Source organism: Macaca fascicularis, chromosome 7, assembly GCF_037993035.2.
Source record: "Macaca fascicularis isolate 582-1 chromosome 7, T2T-MFA8v1.1".
In the NCBI taxonomy this organism is placed as follows: Eukaryota; Metazoa; Chordata; class Mammalia; order Primates; family Cercopithecidae; genus Macaca; species Macaca fascicularis.
Window position 1 is genome coordinate 42,804,125 of NC_088381.1, and position 26,943 is coordinate 42,831,067.

Below are 26,943 nucleotides of genomic sequence, written 5' to 3' on the forward strand. Positions count from 1 at the left end.
GGTGGATGTGATACCTGAAGGTGCAGCAGCCACCTTGTCATCATGAGGTAACAAGCCAACATGCAAAGGACAGGAGAGTCAAAGGAGATAAAAAGGCCTAGTTCCCCAGTGACACTGAGGAACCACTTCACCAGTCTCAGACACTCAACCTCTAGATATCTTGCCATGTGCAAAATAAATACTCCTATTGGTTTAAAATACTCTAGTTGGTGGGTTTTACTTTTCCTGACTTGCAGCTGAACTCTGTGCTGATATCAAATCCATGAGGGTAAGGTAGAAGTATAATTTCCAGTGTCACTCATTCATGCATTCAATAAGCATTTATTGAGTGCCTACTATATGCCAGGTACTGTTCTAGGCCCTAAGGGGACACATACAAACACACACACACACACCCCCACACACACACACATCCTTGTGAAAGGACACAAAGATAGATGTGTACCCGCCCCCCACCCGCTACACCCTTGTTCTGCTCTCTAATCTTTGCCACGTACCAGAGGTTTTGTAAGTTCTGTAAGTACATGTTTCTCTTTCTGAGGCCAGGTCACAAGGAATGTTTAAGTAAGATAGCCAGGTCACAAGGTGTGTTTAAGCAAGATAGCCATAAACTGGTCGTGCAACCTGATGCAATATAATTAACTGCCTTTGTGTAAAACTGCTCTTCTGCCTCAAGGGTTGTACTGAAATATCAGAAATGGCGGGAACCAATCATAGTTTGCCAAATCGCTTTGTTCAAACTCCAGCCAATCATACCTCTAATTTGTATAATGATTCTATGCCTACTTTCCTTAGACTATATAACATTGTTCGGAGCTCAGTAGGGGAGCTCTCTCCTGCCCGTCTCGTTTCACGAGCAAGTGAGAGCTCCAGGTTCGAACCTGTAATAAAGATCCTTGCTGCTTAGCTTTGACTCTGGACTCTGGTGGTCTTCTTCGGGGAATAAACGGTCTGGGCATAACAAATGGGGGCTCGTCCGGGATTTCCCCCAAGCCCACCAGACCCCCAAGTCAACGGATCTTAATCTGTAGGTAAGCCGGCTTTGTCACTGTCTCTGTCTTTGTCTCTGTCTGTCTCCCTGAAATTTCGCGAAATCCGTAATCTGTAATCTGTATTGGTCTGTTCTGTAAGTGGCACGGTCTTGGCGGACGCGCTAGAAGACAGCCACTCGGGACTGGTGGGAGACGTTCCCCAGTGCCCATCTGGGGGCCTCCATCCTTGGTTGCCCCGTCTGACTCAGGTCGGAAGTCCGACACGCGCTCGCGAATGCTCATCGTTATTACTGTCTGTCCGTTATTGTTAAGTGTTAAGTGTAAGCCCAAAACGAAACATAAAACCTTTTCTTCCCCCTCCGGGACCGGACCTGTCGGATACTCCCCTCTGCTTCACACTCATTTTCGTCCCCCCTTCTCTTTGTAGGAGCAGTCCAAAGATGGGCAACAACCAGAGCACGCCGCTCTCACTCCTTGTTACCAATTTTAAGGATGTGAAGGCTCGGGGGCGTAACTTAAGCGTAGAACTAAAGAAGGGAAAGCTAGTTACTTTCTGCCGTTCGGAGTGGCCCTCTTTCGGCGTAGGGTGGCCCTCTGAAGGAACTTTCTGTCTCTCTATTATTACTAAGGTAAAAACTAAGATTTTCCTGCCAGGGCAGTCAGGACATCCTGATCAAATTCCTTATATTCTAGTGTGGCAGGATCTTGTGGAAAACCCACCACCCTGGATAACTCCATTCATCCTTGAGCCCTGCAAAGTCCTAGTAACGCGACCTACAAGACAAAAGACTCCCTCTGCTCCCTCGGCCCCTGTGCTGCCGGACAGCCAGGACCCCCTAACGTTAGAACCCACATTTCCCCCACCATATCAGCACCTTATCCCGCAGGACCCAGTCCCCCAGGGTGGTGCTTCCGTAGAGGGAAACCGAGAAGCGGAAGCAGCCGAGAGTGAAAGTAACCTGGGGGGGCCGGCCGGCCGAACACGAGGCCGCGTACAGCGGGACCAAGCTTCCCGACTCCCTGACTCCACTGTAGCCCTGCCTCTCAGAGAAATAGGATCGCTCGATGATACCGGGCTCTCCCGTCTCATGTATTGGCCTTTTTCCACCAGTGATTTATACAATTGGAAGTCCCAAAATGCTCGGTTCTCAGATAATCCCAAAGATCTAACCTCGTTGTTAGACAGTGTCATGTTTACTCACCAGCCGACCTGGGATGACTGTCAACAGCTCCTCCGAATCCTGTTCACAACGGAGGAGCGGGAAAGAATCCAAGTTGAGGCCAGAAAACTGGTTCCAGGAGATGACGGCCAGCCAACTGCAAATCCTGACCTCATTAATGCGGCTTTCCCTTTGACCCGGCCCAGATGGGACTACAACACGGCAGAAGGTAGGGGACGACTGCTCATTTATCGCCAGACTCTAATGGCGGGTCTCCGGGCTGCAGCTCGCAAGCCCACCAATTTGGCTAAAGTATATTCTGTGTTACAAGGTAAGACAGAAAGCCCCGCTGTGTATTTAGAGAGATTAATGGAAGCCTTCAGGCAGTTTACCCCTATGGACCCGGAAGCACCGGAAAATCAGGCAGCGGTAGTAATGTCCTTTGTAAACCAGGCAACACCAGATATTAAAAGAAAACTCCAGAAATTAGAAGGTTTAGAGGGAAAGCAGATTCAGGACCTCCTTCAGATGGCCCAGCGAGTTTATAATAATAGGGATACTCCAGAAGAAAAACAGTTCAAGGCAACCAAAGAAATGACCAAAGTCTTAGTAGCAGCTTTCCCCCAGGCAGGAAATGGCCAAAACAGAAAGCAGAAAAAGCAAGGCCCTAGGCAAGGATTAGAAAAAGATCAGTGTGCTTATTGCAAGGAACGTGGCCACTGGATTAAAGACTGCCCAAAGAAACGGAGACCAGCTAACCCTACCTCCGTACTCGTTACCCAGGACTCTGACTAGGGAGGACGGGGTTCGGACCCCCTCCCCGAACCCAGGGTAACTTTGCAAGTGGAGGGGTCCCCAGTTCGCTTCTTGGTCGATACTGGGGCGGAACGCTCAGTCCTAACCAAACCAATTGGAAAAATGTCTAAGAAAACATCCTGGGTGCACGGGGCCACAGGCATCAAAAAATACCCCTGGACAACCCAGAGGACTGTAGACTTAGGAACGGGAAAAGTCTCCCATTCCTTCCTAGTCATCCCAGAGAGCCCCTGCCCTCTACTAGGGAGGGACTTGCTGACAAAGATGGGGGCCCAAATCCACTTTGAGCCAGAAGGGCCCAAGATAACTGATTCCCAAAACAGGCCAATATCTATCCTGACTGTCACCTTAGAAGATGAGTACCGACTCCATCAAGAGCAAAAGCCCCCCGATCAGGGAATTGACTCTTGGCTCCAGCGTTTCCCTGAAGCGTGGGCAGAAACTGGGGGCTTGGGGCTAGCTAAACATCGACCTGCCATATTTGTGGAAGTTAAGCCAGGGACGGACCCCGTTCGGGTTCGGCAATATCCTATGCCCCTGGAGGCAAGAGAAGGAATTACGCCCCATATCCGCCGACTCCTAGACCAGGGAGTCCTACGGGCTTGCCACTCATCCTGGAATACTCCGCTGTTACCTGTTCGTAAACCCAACAGTACGGACTACAGGCCAGTACAGGATTTAAGAGAAGTTAATAAAAGGGTCATGGACATACATCCCACTGTGCCCAATCCATACACCCTTCTGAGTGCCTTACATCCCAAAAAACAGTGGTATACCGTTCTTGATCTAAAAGACGCTTTCTTCAGCCTTCCTCTGGCTCCCAAAAGTCAAGAACTCTTTGCATTTCAATGGACGGATCCTGAGAGGGGCATCAACGGTCAGCTAACATGGACCAGACTGCCACAAGGGTTCAAGAACTCGCCAACTCTGTTCGATGAAGCCCTTCATGAAGATCTGGGTGAGTACCGGCGGCAACACCCTGAAATAACTCTTTTGCAATATGTTGATGATCTCTTAATAGCGGCCAGGTCCCCGGAAACTTGTGTTCGAGGGACTGAGGACCTCCTGAAGACTCTGGGGGAGCTAGGCTACCGAGCCTCAGCAACAAAGGCTCAGATCTGCAAGTCGGAGGTAACTTATCTGGGGTACCTATTAAAAGGGGGGCAACGCTGGCTAACCAAAGCCCGAAAGGAAACAGTCCTACGCATCCCTAGACCCCAGTCAACACGGCAAGTGAGAGAATTCCTGGGGTCGGCAGGGTTCTGTAGGTTATGGATACCCGGATTTGCTGAGTTAGCCAAGCCCCTATACCAGGCAACAAAGGAACGGCAGCCCTTCAATTGGACGGAAGAGGCTGAGCTGGCCTTTCAGCAAATCAAAACTGCCTTGTTATCAGCCCCCGCGCTGGGGCTCCCTGATGTCTCCAAACCCTTCCACTTATACGTGGATGAAAGTAAGGGTGTTGCAAAAGCCGTGTTAACACAGTACCTAGGCCCCTGGCAGAGGCCAGTTGCCTATTTGTCAAAAAAATTAGATTCAGTGGCTGCTGGCTGGCCACCCTGCCTCCGGATAATCGCGGCGACCGCCCTAATGGTCCGAGACGCTGATAAACTTATCATGGGGCAAGAGTTGCGCGTTATAACCCCGCATGCCATTGAAGGCGTCCTCCGGCAGCCGCCGGACCGATGGATGAGTAACGCCCGGCTCACCCACTATCAAGGACTGCTGTTAAACCCCCTCAGAATAACTTTTCTGCCCCCAACCTCTTTAAACCCTGCTTCACTGCTGCCAAATCCAGACTTGGACGCCCCGTCCCATGAGTGCACTGAGATACTGGCTCAGGTGCATGGGGTGCGGGAGGACCTGCAAGATCGTCCGCTCCCCGACACAGAACTCACCTGGTTCACTGATGGCAGCAGCTATGTCCACCAAGGCCAGCGGTATGCAGGAGCGGCTGTAACGTCAGAGACTGAGGTAATCTGGGCGGAACCCTTGCCTCCAGGGACATCGGCCCAAAGAGCCGAACTGATAGCCCTTACACAGGCCCTCACCCTAGGGGCAGAGAAAAAACTAACAGTATACACGGATAGCCGCTATGCTTTCGCTACTGCGCACATACATGGGGCCATCTACAGAGAAAGGGGACTATTAACAGCCGAAGGCAAAGAAATAAAAAACAAGCAAGAGATCCTAGCTCTATTAACTGCTTTGTGGAAACCAAAGAAATTGGCTATTGTACATTGCCCTGGGCATCAGAAACCAACTACGCCAATTGCTCGAGGCAACTTCTTAGCCGACCAAACCGCAAGGAGCATAGCAAAAGCTCCCAGTCAGCTCCTCGCGCTCCAGCTCCCCGATCCTGGCCCGCGAAATTTGCCATGTTTTCCCGACTATACCGAACAGGATCGCGAATGGATGAACACGCTTCCCCTAAAACAGGTTAAAAATGGGTGGTGGACTGATATAAATGACCAAACCATCCTACCAGAAAAATTAGGACGGCAGGTGTTGGAACACATCCACCGGACAACCCACCTGGGTGCCCGGCGAATGATGGACTTAATCAGGCACGCCAAGTTTAGAATCAGGCGCATAGCTGAACTGGCCAGCGATGTCACAACAAATTGCAAAGCCTGCCAACTAAACAACGCTTGCCCCCAAACCCAGACCGCCACAGGAATTAGGTGTAGAGGAACTAGGCCTGGTATCTATTGGGAAATAGACTTTACTGAGATAAAGCCTGGAAAATATGGGTATCAGTACTTACTTGTCTTTGTAGATACTTTTTCAGGATGGACAGAAGCGTTCCCAACTAAGAGAGAAACTGCTCAGGTTGTAGCAAAGAAAATTTTGGAAGAAATCCTCCCCAGGTATGGCTTTCCCGTCCAAATAGGGTCAGACAATGGACCAGCCTTCGTTGCTAAGGTAAGTCAGGATTTGGCTTCCATTCTGGGGGCAAATTGGAAATTACATTGTGCTTATAGGCCCCAAAGCTCAGGACAGGTAGAAAGGATGAATCGGACTCTGAAGGAGACCTTAACTAAATTGACCATGGAGACTGGCGCTAATTGGGTAGTACTTCTCCCCTATGCTCTGTTCCGGGCCCGAAATACCCCTTACAGACTAGGCCTCACACCATATGAAATCATGTATGGCAGACCCCCACCCCTGGTCCCCAGTCTAAAAGATGACTTACTCAAACCTGAAACTGAAAATGTCTCTGAGCTCCTGTTCTCCTTACAAGCCTTACAGAAAATTCACCAGGAAATTTGGCCCAGACTACGAGAACTGTACGAGGCAGGACCTCCGCCGACGCCTCATCCGTTCCAGCCGGGAGACTGGGTCCTAGTCAAGCGCCACCGGCAAGAAACTCTTCAACCCAGGTGGAAAGGACCACTGCAAGTACTCCTGACTACTCCCACCGCTCTCAAAGTAGAAGGCATCGCTTCGTGGATCCACTACACACACGTCAAACCAGTGGACCCAACATCCGACCTTCTCGAGCCGTCTGGAGCACCGGTTACATGGACTGTAGACAAAGCTAAGAACAATCCCTTAAAGCTAACCCTGCGCCGTCATCCCCATAGCCGTAACCATGTCTAGCTTACCTATGCTTTTATGCCTTATGCATCTGACTCTCCTCACTGCTGCGCCGTCTAATCCCTATGTCTGGAGGTTCTGGCTCTATGAAAACAAAACTCACCCCGGGGAAACCCCCCAAGTGGGTAAACTGCTAGCTAGCGCAGACTGCCCCCCCTCAGGGTGTAATACTATAGTTTACCTCAATTTCACTAGGTTCCAGATTGCCCAACCAGCAACACCCATGATCTGTTTTGAATATGATCAAACTGAATATAATTGTAAAAATTATTGGTGGCACCAGAGTGCAGGTTGCCCATATAGCTACTGTAAGACGCACTCTGTCCGATACTGGAGAGAACGACAAGGGTGGTATTTTTACAAAACTGAGTCTCCCGTCACTTACACTTGGATAATTAGAGACCCATGGGACTCTCGGTGGACAACCCCACAACATGGGGGAGTATATTACTCATCAACTAGTACCTGGCCCAGTAGCCATTTATATCTGTGGAGAAGTCTAGTCCAGATTCAACCCTTAATCCACACACAAATCCACAGGCAAGAAACCAAGTTATCACAAGACTTGCAGCCCTTCTCCTGGCTAACTCTATTACGGGAAGGGCTAGCATTCGCCAACCTCACTGGTTTAGGCGACCTGTCCTCTTGCTTTATGTGTGCAACCCTAGGAAGACCACCATTAACGGCTGTTCCTCTATCCTCCCCTCCCACAAACTATACAGGTTTTAACTCATCGATAGTCACGATACCCGATGTAGCCCTGTACCGTGACCCATACCAAGAGAAATACCCCTATTGTTATTCGGCATTTAGCAACAGCCTCTGCAACCAATCGGCTACATACCCTAATAGTCCCATATATGCTCCCCCTGGTGTGTTCTTCTGGTGTAATATGACTCTGTTAAAAACTCTGTCCAAAAGCATCTCTGACGGACAGTTGTGTATCCCTGTTACCCTAGTTCCCCGACTGACACTGCTAACCCCGGCAGAGTTCATAGGCTGGGCAGGGACCGCCCCAACTAAAACTGCGCGACATAGACGAGCAGTTTTTCTACCACTAATTGCCGGAATATCCTTAACCACCTCTGTCGTCGCAGCGGGGTTAGCAGGAGGGGCCCTACAACACTCCATGATAGAAAACGACAAGCTGTTACAACAATTCTCTGTTGCTATGGAAGACTCCGCCTATTCCCTGGCCTCCCTTCAGCGGCAGCTCACCTCCCTAGCACAGGTCACCCTTCAAAACCGCAGAGCCTTAGACTTACTCACGGCTGAGAAAGGAGGTACCTGTATGTTCCTCAAAGAAGAATGCTGTTTCTATATAAATGAGTCAGGGTTAGTTGAGGAAAGAGTCCAACGCCTACACGAACTAAGCTTAGAAATGAAAAAGCAACAATTCACTACAGCCGCTAACAATTGGTGGAGCTCTTCAATGTTTTCCCTTCTGGCACCCCTTTTAGGCCCCCTAATGTCTTTACTACTTCTATTCACTATAGGCCCCTGTGTGGTAAATAAAATTTTACAATTTGTCAGAGGAAGGTTTGATACCATCCAACTAATGGTCCTCCGTAGCCATCACCAGCCTCTCCTGCACCCAGAAAGTGAGGCTATATTATAAGACTCTGGAAATCCAAGATTGGACATCCAGTTACTTATGAGAAGGGAGAAATGAAAGGACACAAAGATAGATGTGTACCCGCCCCCCACCCGCTACACCCTTGTTCTGCTCTCTAATCTTTGCCACGTACCAGAGGTTTTGTAAGTTCTGTAAGTACATGTTTCTCTTTCTGAGGCCAGGTCACAAGGAATGTTTAAGTAAGATAGCCAGGTCACAAGGTGTGTTTAAGCAAGATAGCCATAAACTGGTCGTGCAACCTGATGCAATATAATTAACTGCCTTTGTGTAAAACTGCTCTTCTGCCTCAAGGGTTGTACTGAAATATCAGAAATGGCGGGAACCAATCATAGTTTGCCAAATCGCTTTGTTCAAACTCCAGCCAATCATACCTCTAATTTGTATAATGATTCTATGCCTACTTTCCTTAGACTATATAACATTGTTCGGAGCTCAGTAGGGGAGCTCTCTCCTGCCCGTCTCGTTTCACGAGCAAGTGAGAGCTCCAGGTTCGAACCTGTAATAAAGATCCTTGCTGCTTAGCTTTGACTCTGGACTCTGGTGGTCTTCTTCGGGGAATAAACGGTCTGGGCATAACACTTGCCCTAGGAATTTATTCCTGCCCTTCTGCTCTATTCTACTAGGGAAGAAGAGGTGATTAAGAACATAAATAAGTAAATGATGTATCTGTTATGTGGTGATAAGAGCTAAGGTGAAAAATAAAGCTGAGAAGGGAATACAGAATGCCAGAGCTAGAAGCAGGATGGCAGCTTAAACACAGTGGCCTGGAGGACCTTGCTGAGAAGCTGAAATCTGAGCCCAAGGAGGTGAGGGAGAAGCCATGCAGGGATCCAGGAAGGAGTGCCCAGGTGCAGGGAAGAGCAGCCTAGGTGTGCCCACGAGGACAGCAAAGCCACCCTGGAGGCAGGCCTGTGGTTCATGACATGAGGTCATGGCCCTAGCCCTCAGCCCTAGGTTCTTCAACTTTTTCTCAAAGACTGGGACAAACACCTAAAGTACAGGCTCACAAGATCCCTGAATACATGAAGTCAGATGGGATCAGATAAGGATCTCAGAAGATCTTGACAGGCCGGAGCAATGTAGTGAGTGGGAGGAGGTGAAACATAAGAGCGATAAATGTTAAGGGGCTGTGCTTCTCATCCAAGGGATCAATGGCACAGCCCTGCGTGGGCAAAGACATGGCAGCCACACGGGTGAAGAAAGCTCAGGAGTGCCCTCCAGCAGGAAACCAGCAGAAGGATGTGTTCACTTGAGAAGCAGGTCGCATAATCTCCACTTTTTTTTTTTTTAGACAGGGGTCTTGCTCTGTCACCCAGGCTGGAGTGCAGTGGTGCGATCTCAGCTCACTGCAGCCTCAACCTCCCAGGTTCAAGTGATCCTCCGACCTCAGCTCCCTCAGTGGCTGGGACTACAGGCATGTACCACCATGCCTGGCTAAAATTTTTTTTGTATTTTTTGTAGAGACAGGGTTTCACCATGTTGTCTAGGCTCGTCTTGAACTCCTGAGCTCAGGCAATCTGCCCACCTTGGCCTCCCAAAGTGCTGGGATTACAGGCATGAGCCACCGCGTCCGCCCACCACCGACTTCTTAATGAATATGATTTAAGTGAGGATGAGCACTCAGAGGGACACACACTCATTGTTGTGCTTCTAGGCACTCAGTGAGCACCTACTATATGGTTCTGGGCAAAGAGAAGTGCCCTCACGGAGCAGCAAGCCAGCAGTTACACCACCAGTGGCTTTCAAGTTTTTGAAAACGAGCCACAATAAAAAGTATGCTTTGCATCATGACCCACTACCCACAAATACGTGTGTGCATATACACGCGGAACTGAAACAAGAGCTCCACAAAGCAATATCTACCTTTACTACAGAGGAGTCAATCTAATATTTTCTACTTTTCTGAGATGAGTTGAGGCCCATGGAATTGATCCTATGACGCACTTGCTGCCAGCGACATGAAATACACCGAACCATGTGTGGTAAGTGCCACCATATGGGACAGACAAGTGCTGGGGAGCAAAGATGGGATCAGGGCCAACCACCGTGAGAAGTAAGGCTGAGCACAGAAGAGGGGCCTGGGGACAACCAGGCAATTTTTAAAAAGGAAGTGGCCCAATGGCAGTGATGGTCATGAAACAACGTGAATGTGCTTACTGCCACCAAACTGTACACTTAAAAATGGCTCCAATGTTAAATTTGATGTGATGTATATTATTCCACAATATAAACATTATTTTGACTTTTAGAAAGAGAGAGAATGGCCCACAATTTAAATGCCTTTAAATAGGGTAGTGTTGTGTTGCTTTAGGAATATTATGCAGCACAGTAAAATAAGAAACTTCCCACAACAAAAACGACGTCATGCCAAGCACAAGATGCTAGAGACAAAATAGTGCTTACTGTATGATTCCACTGAGAGAAGGTTCAAGAACAGGCAAAAGTAATCTACAGTGATAGGAAAAAAAACCAACAGTTACCTCTGGAAGGGGAGAGGGCATTGATGCGAAAGCCATGAATTAGCCTTCCAGAATGATAATAAATGTCCTATATCTTGGTCTGGGTGGGGCCACCCAGGCGTATCCATCTGTAAAGATTCCTCAAGCTGTGCACTTAAGACTTGTGTACTTTACTGCTTATCAGTTGTACCTCAACAGGAAAGGAAAAGTAAGAAAATATTTTTTCAAGGAAAAGAAATGAGAGAAAAAGAAACGAAATCTAATTGAATTACTTCTCAGGTGGAGGTTAAGTTCAAAAGTCATCTCGAAAGGATAACATTGTATATAGTCAAAATTATCCTGGCAAATCTCCTAAATCACCCACAGAGATTTGTACATGTGGGTATATTCAGTCCTGCAACATACTGCTTATATACCCTGAAGTTTGAAAACCACCAGATTCGACCAAAGCCTAGAACAAAGAGAACACGGAGACCCAGATGCTGAGGCCTGCAACCCCCAACGTCTACAATCACCGCCACACTCACGCTGGGAAGCAGGGGGTGGAGGGGGAATCTGGAGCTCCTGTCCACCCATCCAGGCTCGCTCCATCCTGCTTTAATATTCAGCCACCACGATATGTTTTGTTCTGTAGAACTGATTTGTGAGAATTAAATGAGCTGGGTTCTGAAGCTAGCAGAGAAGTTGCCCATAACCGTGACTCTATCTTTAGGCCCCTATTTGGCTCCAAGGAGAATAAATAAGATGGAAACACCAGGAAGACCGATTTCAGCTTGGGAGAAGAAAGGGCTTGTGAACTGAAGTGGAGGAGTGCTCCAGCGATAGACTGGGCCGGTAGATAGTGAGTTCTCCATCAGCACAGGGACGGCACAGGCTGAAAATCTGTCGCACCAGGTGACCTTTATAGGCCCTTTCCTGCCTGGAAGTTCTGAGCTGGCCAACCGTCCTGGCTCCCCATCCTGGGCATGTCCCCTCAGCTCACAGCTGCCTTAACAATGAGACGTGGAGCTGGCTAGAGGAACCTGCCAGAAACTCCAGGTGGCTGTCCTAATAGAGGATTGTTCTGCCACCCCTGAGGATTTACAGCCTCCCTCCTGAGTTATGGGAAGGCGGGCGGAGCCTAGAAAAAGGATCCGTCCCGGTTGTGCAGTGCACGGGGCATCAATCAGCGGCAGCCTGGCCACTGGAGCAGAGTGAAGATCCGTCCGCTGAGCCTCACCTATAAATCCTCCCCGCGTGCACAGGAGGCACAGATATGTCATATTCGAGAAGAGCTTGTGCCATCGTTTTAATTCCAGCGATGCGGGTGGAGGGCAAGAGAGAATGAGGAAGAAGCAGGCCTAAATGTAGCTGTCCTCTGAGCTCACCTCTCACCCAAGCCGCCAAACCTTCCTCCCTCCAGTCCCATCCCTAAGCAAATGGTGTTGAGTGGGCAGATGAGAAAAGGTTGTCTACCTGGGGACAGGGTTGTTGGATTTGCAGGGGTGGGGTGGGGTGGGGTGGGGGTCCACTGTGGCCTGAACCAAACTAAATCAGAGGTGGAGCCATCACACCTGTTTCTGGAGGCTGGAAGTGCACCCCCTTCCTCCATCTTCTGTTAGTGGCAGGGAGGTCTGATGGCAGAAGTTCAGTGGATGGACAGAAAAGGGCCAGGCTGCCCGGGACTCAGAATTGTTGCACTACACAGCTCAGAGTGCTTTTCACATCATCACTATGCCAATGGAGTTGTGCAGTACACAGCCTGGATCGCTGCATGTGAGGGACCAGCTGGATCTACATCACAGGTCTTTCTTCTTGAGAATAGGGTAGTGGAGAGAATATTAAACCCAGAGTTAGGAGACCTGGGCCCAAGTTCTAGTTTCATCCCTGACTTGCCATGGACCCTGGGCAAGCGCATAACTTTTCTGAGCCTTATTTTCCTCACCTGTAAAATGGGGACAATAAACCTGTCCCACTGGATCTTTCTCACCAGGTCTGTCATGTCTCCTGTGGGCCTCGTGGAGTTTTGGACAGAGGACAGCTTCTTCTACGTATGACCCCTCCAGGATCCATTCAGACCCCAATTCCAGTTCTTAGCCAGCCTTTAAAAATTACCATGCTACCTTTCTGGAGGCCACTCCCTTCTGGGACAGAACCTCCGAGAGCTGACAGGATTTATAGCCATGCATAAGGTGCCCCATAATTTCTAAACTAAAAAGCAGTACATTTGTCTGACAACCAGAGAACATTTGAAATTGGAACTGTCCCAGAAACCCAGGGCCATCTGTTTGCCAGTTCCAGGCAGGTGACTGCAGCTACTAACAGCTGTCCCCACCGGGGGGCGGTGGGGGGGCTCAGGGGCAGGAGGTGCAACTGAGCACAGGCAAACTTCAGTGGCAGGACTGCCGGCAACTAGCTGGGAGACTCTAGGACAGCAGGTTGCCCTCTCTGAGCACGGCCGGGCTCATCTCTCAAACTAGGACAACCCCTACGACCTACCCTCACAGCACGTTAGAAACAGTGTTTTCCAAAAGTTCACAATTTTTCAGGAATCCGGGCTTAGCTGCTGAGAGAAATAAACCAGAAGTGAGGTGGGGTGGTACAGGGGCCTGGACTCGGCATCTGGCAGGCATGGGTTTGAATCCTGCTTCCACCACCCCAAAATCCCATGACCCTGGGCAAACTATAAACCTCCCCAAGCATCAGGTCTGTCATCTGGGAAATGGAGGTGAAGCCACGGACTCGCAGGATTGGTGCAGAGTGGAGAGAGGACACGTGAGGTCCCTGGTATACTGCAGGTGTCCACAGGGTGGCTGACCTTGTCAAAAAGCTTCAGACCGTTTTACTCAGGAGATTAGGGGCCCTGGGGAACCAGTCACCACCACCAGCACAGAAGAGAGAAAGGAACATCTTTTTTAAAAACTCTCGGCCGGGCGCGGTGGCTCAAGCCTGTAATCCCAGCACTTTGGGAGGCCGAGACGGGCGGATCACGAGGTCAGGAGTTCGAGACCATCCTGGCTAACACGGTGAAACCCCGTCTCTACTAAAAAATACAAAAAACTAGCCGGGCGAGGTGGCGGGCGCCTGTAGTCCCGGCTACTCGGGAGGCTGAGGCAGGAGAATGGCGGGAACCCGGGAGGCGGAGCTTGCAGTGAGCTGAGATCCGGCCACTGCACTCCAGCCTGGGCGACACAGCGAGACTCCGTCTCAAAAAAAAAAAAACTCTCTTGGTTCTTCTCTTTCCCTCTTCCTCTCTCATTACCTCTGCCTTGCCCCAGCTTTCGCCCAGCGTCTTCTGGCCCCTCCTGATCCCTGGGGAGCCCCTCTTGGGCCTCACCTCCCTGTGCCCTTTCTCAGTCTCTTCTTCTCTCCTCTATTTCCTGTCTTTATTCCTCTCCCTCATTTCTCCTGTCTCTCAGGCAGGTGGGGGACTTAAAAGGAAAAGGCAGGAAGAATGGCTCCAAGCTCCCTTCGGAGGCCCCCATGACACGAAAGGAAGTGAAGACCAAAGGCAGGGTCTCCCTCCCTCCCCTCTCCCAATCCTGCCAGGCCAGAGACACCTTGCCCAGGCTCGGCTCTGCTCAGGAATGGAGGTGGACTCCTGCACCCAGGACGGACCATGCCCACAGCAAAACTGCTCCAGGTGCTGGGTAGCCAGGCAGGGCGGCCGAGCTCTGCAGAGCAGGAGGAGGATTTCATAAAGCCCCTCCAGCTGTATACATATTCCCCACCCCCTGGGTGATCTCATCCATCCCTGGGTTTTAAATGTCATCAGACGGTGCCCATAGTTCCGTCAGCAGGGCCCTCGCCCCTGACCTCCAGATCCGTATCGCCAACCGCCTACTGGACATCCTCCCTGGGATGGCTGGTAGGCTTCTCAAACTAAACAGGAACAAAACGGAACTCTGGGACCCCTTGCTCTCCCTGCCCAGGGTTGGCCCCCGTGGGGATCTCACCACCATTCATACTGATACTGGAGTTACACAGATTCCTGTCTCCTTCCCACATCCCCACATCCAGTCCATCAGCAAATCCTGCTGGCTCTGCCTCCAACATGCGTCCAGAATCCCATCACTGCTCAGACCCTGATCCATGCACCAGCATCTGTCACCCCAGGAGCACCCGCACTGGTCTCCTGCTTCCCCTCTTCCAATCTACCCTCTACGCAGCAGCCAGACAGCTTTAAAATATAAACCAGATCACACTGCTCCACTGCTTAACACCCCCCAGTGTCTCCCGTTCACAACCGGGAGAAACCCAAACTCCTCACTAGGCCCAAAGGCCCTTCATGATCTGCTTCGTGTCCTCCCTGGCTGCATCTCCTTGTTCCCTTTGCTCCAGCCTGATGGTCCTCCCGTCCGTTCCTCCAGCAAGCTCGTCCCCAGCTCATGGCCTCTGACGTGCTTCCTTTCTGCCTGGAATGCTGTCTTCCCAGATCTGCCTCTGGCTGGCTCCTCCTTGTCATTCAAGTCATCGTCTCTGAAATGCTCTCTCTGACCCTGTCTACACCCACTTTGGCATCCCAGGCCCTGGCATGCCACCTGGCACACAGCAGTCCTGGATAAATAAATATCTTCTAAATAAAAGTACAAGTGAAAAAAGGTTTCGATTCTTACAGCGACAGTGTGGAGAACACAGCAGGGTCAGGCCAAACTGCCCCTCAGGATGTGCCTTTCAGGTTCCCTGCTCCTATCCTCCCTACCCTGGACACATCAGCTTGGTCATGGCCCTTGAGGTCACAGCTGATGCAGAGTTCCAAGGGGCATCCTCTCTCCTCACCTGAACGCTGACTTACAGCCCTGCCTTTCACAGCCACATGGCTCCAGTGGGCAGAGCCACCGTGAAGCTGGGCATCTTGATAAAGGCAAACAGCCCCAGGGTGATGGACCGTGGCTCCCATCCTGGGGGGAAAGAAAGAAAGTGCCCAAGTCCAGGGCCAGCCAGGGCAGAAGAGGTTGTGCCCCAGGACAGCCCAGAGGGAGACCCCATCCTGCTCTCATGAGGTTTCAGAAACCCTTGGTCCGCATGCCCTTCTGCCCCCTCATTTTTACACAGCTGAAGAAGGCCCATGGATAGAGAGAAGAAATGTGAAATCTGTCTGAGGTTCCACAGCTAGGAACTGGAGCTGAAATCTCCATCTACAGCCCTAACTTCTAGGCAGGTCAAACTGCACTGATCTGCTCAAAACATGGGTAAGTTTTACCCACGCTGATGCCTCTGAGACTTTGTGGGGCCAGGGGAAGGGGCAGCAGCTCTGAGGAGGCCATCGCTGGCCTGGCCTCAGGGGATGCAGCCTTTCCCTCCTGAACCCCTGCTGGGCAGGCAGCATGATGCAGCAGCCTCCAGGATGGGCCTCCTGCATTCCCCTAGGCCGGGCTCCTCCCAGCAACCAGAGTGAGCTTCAGAAAACCCACATCCGATCCTGTCAACCCTTGCTTATGTGCTCTTCCTCCTATCAAACCGAAATGCTCACGGTGCATTCCAGGCCTGCCAGCTCCTACCTGATGAAGCAACTTCTCCTCCAGCTCGTCTTCCTCTTGCTCACCACATGCCAGCCACTATGGCCTTCTCAGCCTTCAACTCCCATGCGGCCTTTGCACATGCAGTTCCTTCTGCCTGGAATGCTTTTCCCTTAACTTCCTTGCCTTGGTAACCACCGCTTCTCCTTCAGACTGCATCAAATGGTTATTCCTCTGATGCCCTCCAGCTCCTGCCCAACTATCAGGCCTGCCCACTGGACACTGTGTGACCCTTTCCTCTGCAGAAGACCCACACTTGTGTGTGGTTGTGAGATCAGTGATGATCCGCTCCTGCACCATCCAGCATCGTGGCCACTGGCCACATGTGGTTACTGAGCATTCGACATAAATGTAAATGACTGAGCACTCACAGCTCAGTGACTTGCAGTGGGGCAGACGGAGAACACCTGGGGAGGGAAGCCATCAGTCCAAACTGAGATGTGCTGTTTCAAATAGCTCATTAATTTCATGTATAGGTCACATGTTGAAGTAATAATCTGATACCATTTTGGATATAACAGATTAAAGAAGATACATTATTAAAATAAGGCTGGGTTCGGTGGCTTACGCCTGCAATCCCAGCACTTTGGGAGGCCCAGGTGGGCGAATCACCTGAGGTCAGGAGTTCAACATGGTGACCTGAGGTCAGCCTGGCCAACATGGTGAAATCTCGTCTCTACTGAAAATACAAAATTTAGCCGGGCATGGTAGCGCATGCCTGTAATCCCAGCTACTTGGGAGGCTGAGGCAGGAGAATTGCTTGAATACGGGAGGTAGAGGTTGCAGTGAGCCAAGATGGTGCCATTGCACTCCAGCCTGGGTAACAGGGTGAGACTCCAACTCAAAAAATAAAATAAAATAAAATGAAACAAAACAAAATAAAAGTCACCTGTTTCTTTTTACTTTTGTAAAGTGGCTGCTGGAAGATTTAAAATTCCACATGTGCGCGCATGTGGGGCTAGCACTGTGTTTCCGTTAGACTGCACTACCTGGTCGATGCTGCCTCCATCACCCCAGGCCTTTTCTGTTCAGCAGCATGTGGTCTCACGGAGGTGCACAGACCGCAGCATCCTGCCCTACACAGCCACTCAATACACATTCGCTGAAGGATTAAACGCCAGGCTGCCCAATCTGATTTCAGGAGGGAAAATGATGCAAATGAGCCACCTGATCTCCCTGGCTTCAGCCCCCAGCCTCCGACCCTCCACCGTCTGCCCAACAAAGGCCCAGGCCCAGATGTCTAGACTCGAGAGGCTCAGCCAGGACCAGCAGAGCCAAATGTGCAGGAAAGGACGATCCTGACACTCAGTGAGGGAGAACAGAGTCAGTTTCTCTCTCTCTCTCTCTCTGAAATATCATTTCTCATGGTTTGGAATGAAACCCATTATTCCCAATTAACCTGCCGTGAACCCGCAGTACTTGCTGGCTTGCCCATAATTATTCATCCATAGTAATAGCTAAAGTAAATTCTGGCTGTCTCAGTGAGCACTGACATCTCCTTTGGGAAAACTTTCAAAGATGCCACGTCCTTGGTTCCTTATCTAAAGCTTCCCTGCCCCATTTTGTTTCATTTTCTTTTTTGCAGCTAATCCTTGTGAAGAAGGCATCCCAGACCAGGACAGCTCCTTCTCGACCCTGGTTGGTTGGGTGAGACGGCCAGCGCTGCTGGGTTCCGTCCTACCCGCAGGAGGAGCAGGAGCACTGCGGCAGCCGGACTATCCTGGTAGGTCACACACACACAGTTCGTACAATTGGCCGGTCCTTCTCCAAGCTCCCTTCACCCTACCATCCCAGAAACTGGGCTCCACGAGTCCACAGAAACTGTGCATAAAGTGTCCTTCTGCACAATTTATTTTGGGTTGTCAGATGCAATTTACTAAGAGACCATCTGCCAAAAAAAAAAAAAAAAATCCAGAAGGAAACCTAACTTGTCATTTTAAATTAAGTGTAGCTCCTTTTGTTCATCTTTCTACCTAAAAGGCTGCACTAAAGACAGAGTAACCTCTTCCCTATCATCACAATAATAATAGCAGCAGGAGGAAGGCCTGAGTCAGAACCTGGGTGCGTGTTAGGTGAGATGGGGCAGATGGAGAGCACCTGTGGAGGCCACGGTGCTAAGTCGTGCCTCCTTCCCGACACCGCTCAGTCTGCGGGGGTGTGTCCAGAGAGGAGAGCGCTTCTGGACATTTTGCATTTTGCAGAGGAGACTGGCTAAGCAGGTGGTGGGTAGGGTAGGGGAATTATGTGCAAGACACTCATAGCATGCTCTGTTTGGGGCCATTTCTCTCTCCCATGAAGACAGCAGTCTCTGACAGGGAAGTCCACAGGGTGGACAGTCTGAGCTGAATCCACTCAGTAGCTGCGATAGGTTCAGGCCCAGCCTCCTGGCCTACCTGGGCATGTCATTTGACCTCTCTGGGCTTCAGCGTCCTGTCTGTAAAATGGAGATCAAATCCTTCTTGCCAAGTGGGTTGAGTAAGATAATTTTTTTGAACAGAACCAGTAGCTTCTGATGTTCTGTACAGATGTAAGGGGTTCTTATTATTGTCGTCATCTCTTATAGAATGGGAGGGGGGACTTTGAAGTGGACACTGTGGTGCCCCTTCCCCCATTTGCTGTGAGGTGGGCTGCTGAAGACCCCCACTCCCCATCCCCACCTCCCTCCCCACAAGCACGGCCCTCAGCTGACTGCAGCCCCTGTCTGGGAGGTGGTCAGTTCTCCTTCCCGACAGCTCACGGGCAGTGACTGCCTAACGCCAGAGGCTGGCCCACTCCCCACCAGGGCACCCCTCGGAGGTCCAGCTCAGGCTCCAAAGCCCTCCCCCGGGGGACTGGCCAAGGGTGGACTTGATGGATGTGAGGCCACGTCCTCGCCCAGCTCCTTCCTCTTCCCACCCTGCCTCCCTCCCTCCCTTTCAGGTTTCCTTTTGAAAAGCACCCCAGGAAGTCACAGGTCCTGGAGCATTGTCTCAAGCTCTGCTTGAAGAAGCCGCTGAAGAGGACTCCTGCATGGTAAAGGCCGCCGTTGCTGCTGTGGCTCTTGTTGGAGTCACGGTGACCACAGCGCCAACACAGGATGCCGCGTCCCGCCGGGGAGGGAGAACACCAATGTTTCTGTTGGACCTGCAGGCTGCGGCAGGCATCTGCTCAACCACGGGGGCGGTCAGAAAGACAGAGGAGCGGGGAAGCTGGGACTGGGAGGACAGCTAGGCTCCCACCAGTGGTGGGGGGCAAGGCCCTCGCCTCTGGGACACTGGTCCTGCTCCTGTGAATGCTGGAGCGAATGCAGCATGATGAAAAAGCTCCTTGCTGCAAGTATTCCAAGATTCCAAGGACAGAGAGGACTGCCGCTCCCTCACCCCACATGGGGCTAGGGACAGTCCAGGATGCAGGGACCCAAACCCACCACTGCCAAGAGCTGTGCACGTGGGTGGAGGTCCCTGAAGAAGGGAATGGAGAGGTGGGGGGAGGAGGGACACCTGCATTCTGGGTCACCCTGTGCACGTCTCCAGACGCTGTCTCTAGCTTGTCTCTTTTTCTCACTTTCTAACCTTGTCTCTTTTTCTAAAACCACATGGGGACTCCCCCCACCCAACTGCTCCCCAAAGCCAATCTGGTAGAACCCCCACGCGACCCTCCCTTCTGTCGGAGAGGGTCTGCCCAGCCCTGCAGACTCACTACCATGTGCATTTTCCTCCAGCTCCCCCCACCTCCAGCGCCCACCCTCTCCCAGCTTCACCCTTTGTCAATAGTTCTTTTCACAAGGTCGTCATTACCCACTAATTGTCCAAAATTTCATTCCCTCATCTTTCTTGGTTAAGGATTGATTTAAGGAATGAGTTCAATATCCCCGCTGTCTCCAAGTGCTTATTAATTCCCGGCGCCTCCAGCTCCCTGCGCAGAGCCTGGCTCACCTCACACCGCTTCGCCCCACACCGATTGGTAAAGCCCCGGCTTTTAGGCCTGCAGGATGGGAGGCCTAATGTGCACTAATCTGTCATTACTCCACGCGGCTGGCAGAGTGACGGATGGTGGCGGTGGACGGCTCAGCGAGGGAGATGGCCCTCCGCCTCCTCCAGGACTAGGCTGGAGTCAGAAGTTTGCTCGGCAGGAGAATGACCACCACCTTTAACAGGGCAGGCAGGGGGGCACTGTCTTGCAAGAGTGGAGACCCAAGACATCAGCAGGAATCAAAAAATGTCTCCTCTCACCCTGCCTCCCTCCAAGAGCTGGACGGCCACCTAGTCCATTGCCTCGTGGGCTGGGTATTGTCCACTTACCCTTCACATTCATGGCCCTGCCTGCTCCGTGGCCTGGCGGGCAGAGCTGTGTGGACAGCATCAATGGGCAGCCTTGCCCTCTGCTTCTACTTGCATTCCACCAATGAGGAGCAGCAGCAGATCAGAGGGAGGGGAGCGAGGCTGGCTGTTTGCTGGACTGGGCTTTCCCTGCAGGGCTGCCTCAGGCTGCCTGTGTCATGAAGGTCACAGCTCCCAACAGGTGATCCCACCTCTCTCCTAATGCTCCCTTCCCTTGCCCCTTCAGGTCTGAAGCCCCAGCAGCCCTACTGTCACTCACTCCAGGGGCTGCACCACCCCGTGTTTCCCCTATACTCTGCCACACCTTTGTAAAAGTCCCTTTTTTCAGCTCCCGTCAAATTACCCAGGTTTACTGTGCTATCTGTCTCCTGCTGGAACCCTGTGGGAACCCTGACCAATACCTCTCATTTTACCAATGAGGAAACAGGCTGCAAGAGGACCGTGGCTTGCCCTAGGTCACACACAGTCACAGCAGGGCTGGCTCCAAAACTCAGGTCTTTTGGCTCTGTGTCTAATGAGACTTCACCAGTCTGACTTTTCTGCATCCCTTTTCCATCCCTCCTGACCGCAGTACGCATCTCTTTTTATACGGGCTACCGTGGGAGGAGCGTGTTCGAGGTGATGTCAGGGCTCCACCTGCCCCTGCCCAGAGACAGCAGTGTCAATGCACCTCAAACGCCCCCCTCTACAGCACCTTCCAGATGTTGGGGGCATCTGTCTTTCAGTGGCTCTGCAGCCTGGAGCACCTTTTCTTACAGTCTTTGTATTTGTCTCCTCAGGCAACAGTGCACCTGTTGAAAATGCCAAACCCTAGGCCATCTCTAGCACAAGCAAACCCCAACCAAACCAACAGATCTGGGATCCAAGATTCCACCCAAAGCCTCTCTTTTTTACATAAGTCCTTCATGACAGAAGGCGATTTTTGTTTTGTTTTGTTTTGTTTTTGTTTTTGAGATAGAGTCTCACTCTTATGGCCCAGGCTGGAGTGCAGTGGTGCGATCTTGGCTCAATGCTACCTCCGCCTCTCAGGTTCAAGCGATTGTCCCACCTCAGCCTCCCGAGTAGCTGGGATTACAGGTGCCCGCCACCACGCCCAGCTAATTTTTTGTATTTTTAGTAGAGATGGGGTTTCACCATGTTGGCTAGGCTGGTCTCAAACTCCTGACCTCAGGTGATCCACTTGCCTTGGTCTCCCAAAGTATGGCATTACAGGGGCAAACCACCGCACCCAGCCAACAGAAGGTGATTATTTAGTCAATAAACTTCTACTGGAGTTTCTCCTATAGCTGTGAACTGCCTCTCTCCACCATTACCCCTCCCCTCCCTGGGAAGAAGACCAGTGAGGTCCACAGGGACAACTCCAAGCCTGCAACCTGTTCACGAAGGGTCCAACCCACCTTCTACCATCATAGGAGTCATTCACTGCAGGGAAAAGGCTCTGGCCACCTGCTTCCTGCAGAGACCACCCTTGGACAGTTTGCCACAAATCAACAGCCCATCCTGGCAGCTCAAGTCAATTTTCTTTTGGATGGTCAAGTGCCTCTGCTCCAGAACAGTCCTTAGAGGGGCCGACCCTGCCTTCCTCTATAGCCTGAGACACATGTTCTCATATGTCCTCTCTCTCCTGAGGCAGAATCTTCTCCCTGTGTTTCAAGGCACCTGGCAAGGGGTCGTCTGCTCAGCACTTTGTGGTCTACTCTTGACACTTCATTCTGGCTTGGTCTCAATTATTTCATAGAGATTGAGAACTCAAGAAAACTGCCAAGTTCATATATACCTGGCCCAAGTCTAAAAGTCATCAGCAAATCCTATTTCCATGGTGACCTTGAGATGGAATAGGCTATCACCCATAAAGCCCCCACAAATGGAAGGATGAGGCCAGAGATCAGAAAGGGACTGCAGAGAGATAGAGGTAGGGGTATTCTATTATAAACCTTTGGGAACAGCCCTGTCTCCATCCCTCCCAAGAAGGGAATTAAGCATGTGCCCAAGACTTAATCAAGAGAAACTCACCCTGGTGAATTGAGGCACTGTGTAGGGGAAACCTCTGGACTGGGGATTAGAGACCCAGATCCTCACTCAACCCTGCCACTTAGCTCTTCCTGCCTCCTGGCCTCTCCTGTAATGTGTGGGGTTGGTTGGATCAGGTGAGCTTTAGTGCTGTAAGTGATATGACTCTGCATTTTTCCAGGGAGAAGGAGAAGCAGTGGACTTTAAACCTGGTACTGCATTCTGGATGACCCCAACCCCATAATGCCCTTCCTGAAATAGAGCCACAGGGAAGAAGCTCAGCCCAGCCCCACCTGTGGGGCTATCTCAGCTGTTGGAAGAAGCTGCTCTGAGGAACTGACATAGCTCATTCCAAAAGGAGTCAAAACCGCCAATCCCTTTAATTTGTAGATACCTTTGGGTAGTATGGTCATTTTAACAATATTAATTCTTCCAACCCATGGGCATGAGATGTCTTTCTTTTTGTATGTGTCCTCTTCAACTTCTTTCATCAGTGTTTTATAGTTTTCCTTGTAGAGAACTTTAATTTCCTTATTAAATTTGCTCCTAAGTATTTTTTGTAGCAATTGTAAATGAGATTGCTTTCTTGATTTCTTTTTCAGCTAGTTTGTCATTGGTATATAGCAATGCAACTGAGTTTTGTGTGTTGGTTTTGTATCCTGCAAATTTACTGAATTTGTTTATCAAGTCTAAGAGATTTTTGGTGAAGTCTTTAGGTTCTTCTACATATAAGATCACGTTGTCTACAAAGAGTGACAATTTAATTCCTGTTTTCCAATTTGGATGCCCTTTATTTCTTTCTCTTGCCTAATTGCTCTAGCTAGGATTTCTAGTACTATGTTAAATAAGAATGGTGAAAGCAATCTACAGATCCAATGCAATCTCTATCAAAATACCAATGACAGTCTTTATAGAAACAGAAAAAACAATCCTAAAATGCATATGGAGCCACAAAAGACCCTGAAGAGCCAAAGCAATCCTGAAAGCAAAAAGACAAAGCTGGGGGCACCACACCACCTGACTTTAAAATGTACTGCAAAGCTATAGTAACCAAAAAAGCATGGTATTGGTACAAAAACAGACATATAAGCCAATGAAACAGGTTAGAGAACCCAGAAATAAATCCATGTATTTGCAGCCAACTGATTTTCAACAAAGGGACGAAGAACATACATTGGGGAAAGGAATCGTCTTCAACAAATGGTACTGGGAAAACTGGATATCCATTTGCAGAAGAATGAAACTAGAGCCCTATCTCTCATCGTATAGAAAAATCAACTCAAAATCTATTAAAGACTTACATGTAAGACCCAGTACTATAAAACTACTAGAAGAAAACATAGGGGAAATACTTCAGCATATTGATCTAGGTGAAAATTTTATAGGTAAGACTTCAAACGCACAGACAACAAAAACAAAAATAGATGCATGGGACTATATCAAACTAAAAAGTTCTACACAACAATGAAATCAACAGAGTGAAGATACACCTATAAAACTGAAGAAATATTTGCAAAATATTCATGGGACAAGGGACTAATATCCAGAATATATAAGGCACTCAATGACAACAAAAACAAAAACACATAATCCCATTAAAAACTGGGCAAAGGATCTGAATGGACATTTCTCTAAAGAAGATACACAAATGACCAATAAGCATATATAAAAATGCTCAACATCATTAATCATCAGGGAAATGCAAATCAAAACCACAATGAGATATCATCTCATCCCAGTTAAAATGGTTATTATCAAAAAATAACAAATGCTGGTGAGGATGCAGAGAAAAAGGAACTCTTACAAGCTGTGGGTGGGAATGTAAATGATGACAGCCATTATGGAAAACAGTATGGAGGTTTCTCAAAAAACTAAAAATAGCACTACCATAGGATCCACCAGTCTCACTGCTGGGTATTTATCTAAAGGAAAGGAAATCAGTATGTTGAAGAAATGCCTGCACTCCCATGTCTATTGCAGCGCTGTTCACAATACGGAGGGTAGGGAGGCTGGGGTGGTGGGGGGATAAAGGAGATGTCTGCCAGGCATACCCTCTTTCATATAGTAGCCTCATGTAGCTATTTAGACCTAAATTAATCAAAATAAATAAAATTTAAAATTCAGATCCTCAGTCACACCAGTGACTCAGCCACGTCTCAAGAGCTCAACACACGGCTAGTGGCTACTGTGATAGCCAGTGTTGACAGAAAACACTTCCATCACTGCAGAAGACCCTTTGGACAGTTCTGGTCTAGAAGCCAAACTTTGTTTTTGGAAAGTGCTTCATCTTGCTTCCCTGATTTTTTTTCTTGCTGCTGAGTCAGCCCATTTACTCCAGTTCTCTGCTCTGGGGAGGGTCCCAGATGGTTTTAGGATGAAGCTGGGCCAGATGACCACAGGATAGGGGTGCTGTCTGCCTGAGAGATGGCCTTGGGTGTTTCAGCCACTTACCAGATCCTGAGAGGAACAGTCAAGCTAACAATCATCTGGCACCTGAGAGAAGCTCCCCACAGATCTTAAGCTTCAAGCAATGACAAAGTTCACAGGCCTTGTGTAGGCCAGCCCACTCCCTCCCTTCCCATTTGATCTAACCCCTGGTAACTCCCACCTTTGAAGAATACTACAACTTGGGTGAGGGTAGAGGAGAAAGAGCCAGAGAACATTTTAGGGGCCCCAGGATTTGGGAGATTTCTGCAGACGTGACCAAAGGCAGCTCAGAAAACCATTTTGGGGTCCTCATCTTCCCCCAAAATTATTCATATATATGGCTGGGAAAGTCCCCACAAGGAGTTAAAAGCCAAGAAAATAACTTTGCTCTGATAGTTTAGATGCATGGCAGGGATGAGGTGGGGTAATGGGAACCAGACAGCTAAAATGGGTTATCCAGAAATTACAAGAGGCTTTAAAAAGTAGAAAACTTACCATATGTCAAGCCTGTAATGTATAGACAATAATTATTTTCCACTGAATTTTTTTGTGTTTAATTTTGTGGTGACTATCTCCTTTTATATCATGTATTCAGCAATCACTCTTCTCCTTACTTAATATGCACAGTAATCTTTCTCCTCCGATGTCACATATTCAATAATTCCTCTCCTCTGGTTCCAGGGGGTGGGATGAGAGGAACGGCACATTTTAAATTAGTAACAGCTGTGTTTTTGTTTTTTTAACTTTACCTCCACCAAAGCACTGTAAATATCATGAGCCCCAAAAAGCAACTCGGAGCACATCACCCGGTCTGCCTCAGTCCCCAATTCCATTGCCTTTTTCTTTTTTTTTTTTCTTTGAGATAGGGTCTCACTTTGTCACTCAGGCTAGAGTGCAGTGGCACAATCACAGCTCACTGCAGCCTCGACCTTCTGGGTTCAAGTGATCTTCCTGCCCCACCCCCTAGTTTAGCTGGGATTACAGATGCATGATACCAGGCCCAGCTAATTTTTGTACTTTTAGTAGAGATGGGGTTTCACCATGTTGCCCAGGCTGGTCTGGAACACCTGAGCTTAAACAATCTGCCTGTCTTGGCCTCCCAAAGTGCTGGGATTACAGGTGTGAGCCACCATGCCCGGTCCTTCTTTTTCACCGATTGATTGCTTGATTTAGGGTCTCACTCTGTGGCCCAGGCTGGAGTGCAGTGGCACCATCATATCTCACTGCAGCCTCTATACCCCCACCGCCACTCCACTCAAGCAATCCTACCTCAGTCTCCCAAATACCTGGGACTACAGGCTAACCATGCTCTGCTAATTTTTAATTTTTTGTAGAGAAGGGAGTCTCACGAAGGTTCCCTGGTGGGTCTTGAACTCCTAGGCTCAAGCGATCTGCCCTCTTCAGCTTCCCGAAGTGCTATGATTACAAGCGTGAGCCACTGCGCCTGGCTCTCCACTGCCCTTTTGAGGGCTTTTCTCTGGGGACAGGATCTGCCTCAGCAACTAAACAGGCCAGAGAAGGGAGCGCTGGGCAGTTGTCCAGCTCCATTCCAGTTAATACAGGACACAAGGCCTCTAAATGAAAACTTGCTCTTCCTATTAATACCTGTTTGCAGTGGTCTACCCTGGTCTGTTTAGGTCATGGCCAGCTCTATTTGTTGCTGTCCATGAGGCTTTAGCACCTGAATTCCCCAGATATTGTTTGGTTCTTCCCCGAATGTGGCATGCACAGCAGTCAGGAAAGCAAATCCAGGACCTAGGTAAGACAAGCAGGTGCCTAGGGCATAAGCATTTAAGGAAGCCCGCACTCTCAGGTGCTGACCCTGCATTTGCAGACCCTGAGAGTGAGTGCCTCCTTAAATGTTTCAGCCCTAGGTGTCCAGCTTGCCTCACCTGGGTCCTGGGTCCCAGCCCTTCAGAGGAACCAACCCCTTGCCTGTCTGAAAGTCAGAAGCAAAAGAGAGAGAAGGAGAGTGGGGTGGGGGATGGACAAAATCCCAAGAGCAAGTGATTTGGAAAAAAGTTCA

General features: G+C 49.8%; 2 protein-coding genes across 46 annotated transcripts in view; one reads left to right on the forward strand and one right to left on the reverse strand.

Moving 5' to 3' along the window:
• Positions 1–26,943, reverse strand: part of MEGF11 (multiple EGF like domains 11) — a 391,182-nt gene that overhangs the window by 286,313 nt on the left and 77,926 nt on the right. The gene's annotated exons all lie outside the window — the stretch shown is intronic.
• Positions 425–19,371, forward strand: LOC135971825 (uncharacterized). Its single transcript, XM_073998447.1, has 7 exons — positions 425–2,381; positions 3,990–5,800; positions 9,859–9,977; positions 12,636–12,693; positions 14,465–14,510; positions 17,747–17,884; positions 19,097–19,371. The coding sequence occupies exons 1-7, from the start codon at positions 1,433–1,435 to the stop codon at positions 19,369–19,371; spliced, it is 3,396 nt and encodes a 1,131-aa protein (XP_073854548.1). The 5' UTR covers positions 425–1,432.

Excerpts from the sequence above, each read along its gene's own strand:
- LOC135971825 (XM_073998447.1), top strand. The coding sequence starts at position 1,433 with ATGGGCAACAACCAGAGCACGCCGCTCTCACTCCTTGTTACCAATTTT. Across the intron at positions 5,801-9,858 it reads CTAAGAGAGAAACTGCTCAG|GCACTCAGTGAGCACCTACT; the intron begins GTTGTAGCAAAG and ends TTGTGCTTCTAG. Across the intron at positions 12,694-14,464 it reads CAGAGGACAGCTTCTTCTAC|ATCCGTATCGCCAACCGCCT; the intron begins GTATGACCCCTC and ends CCTGACCTCCAG.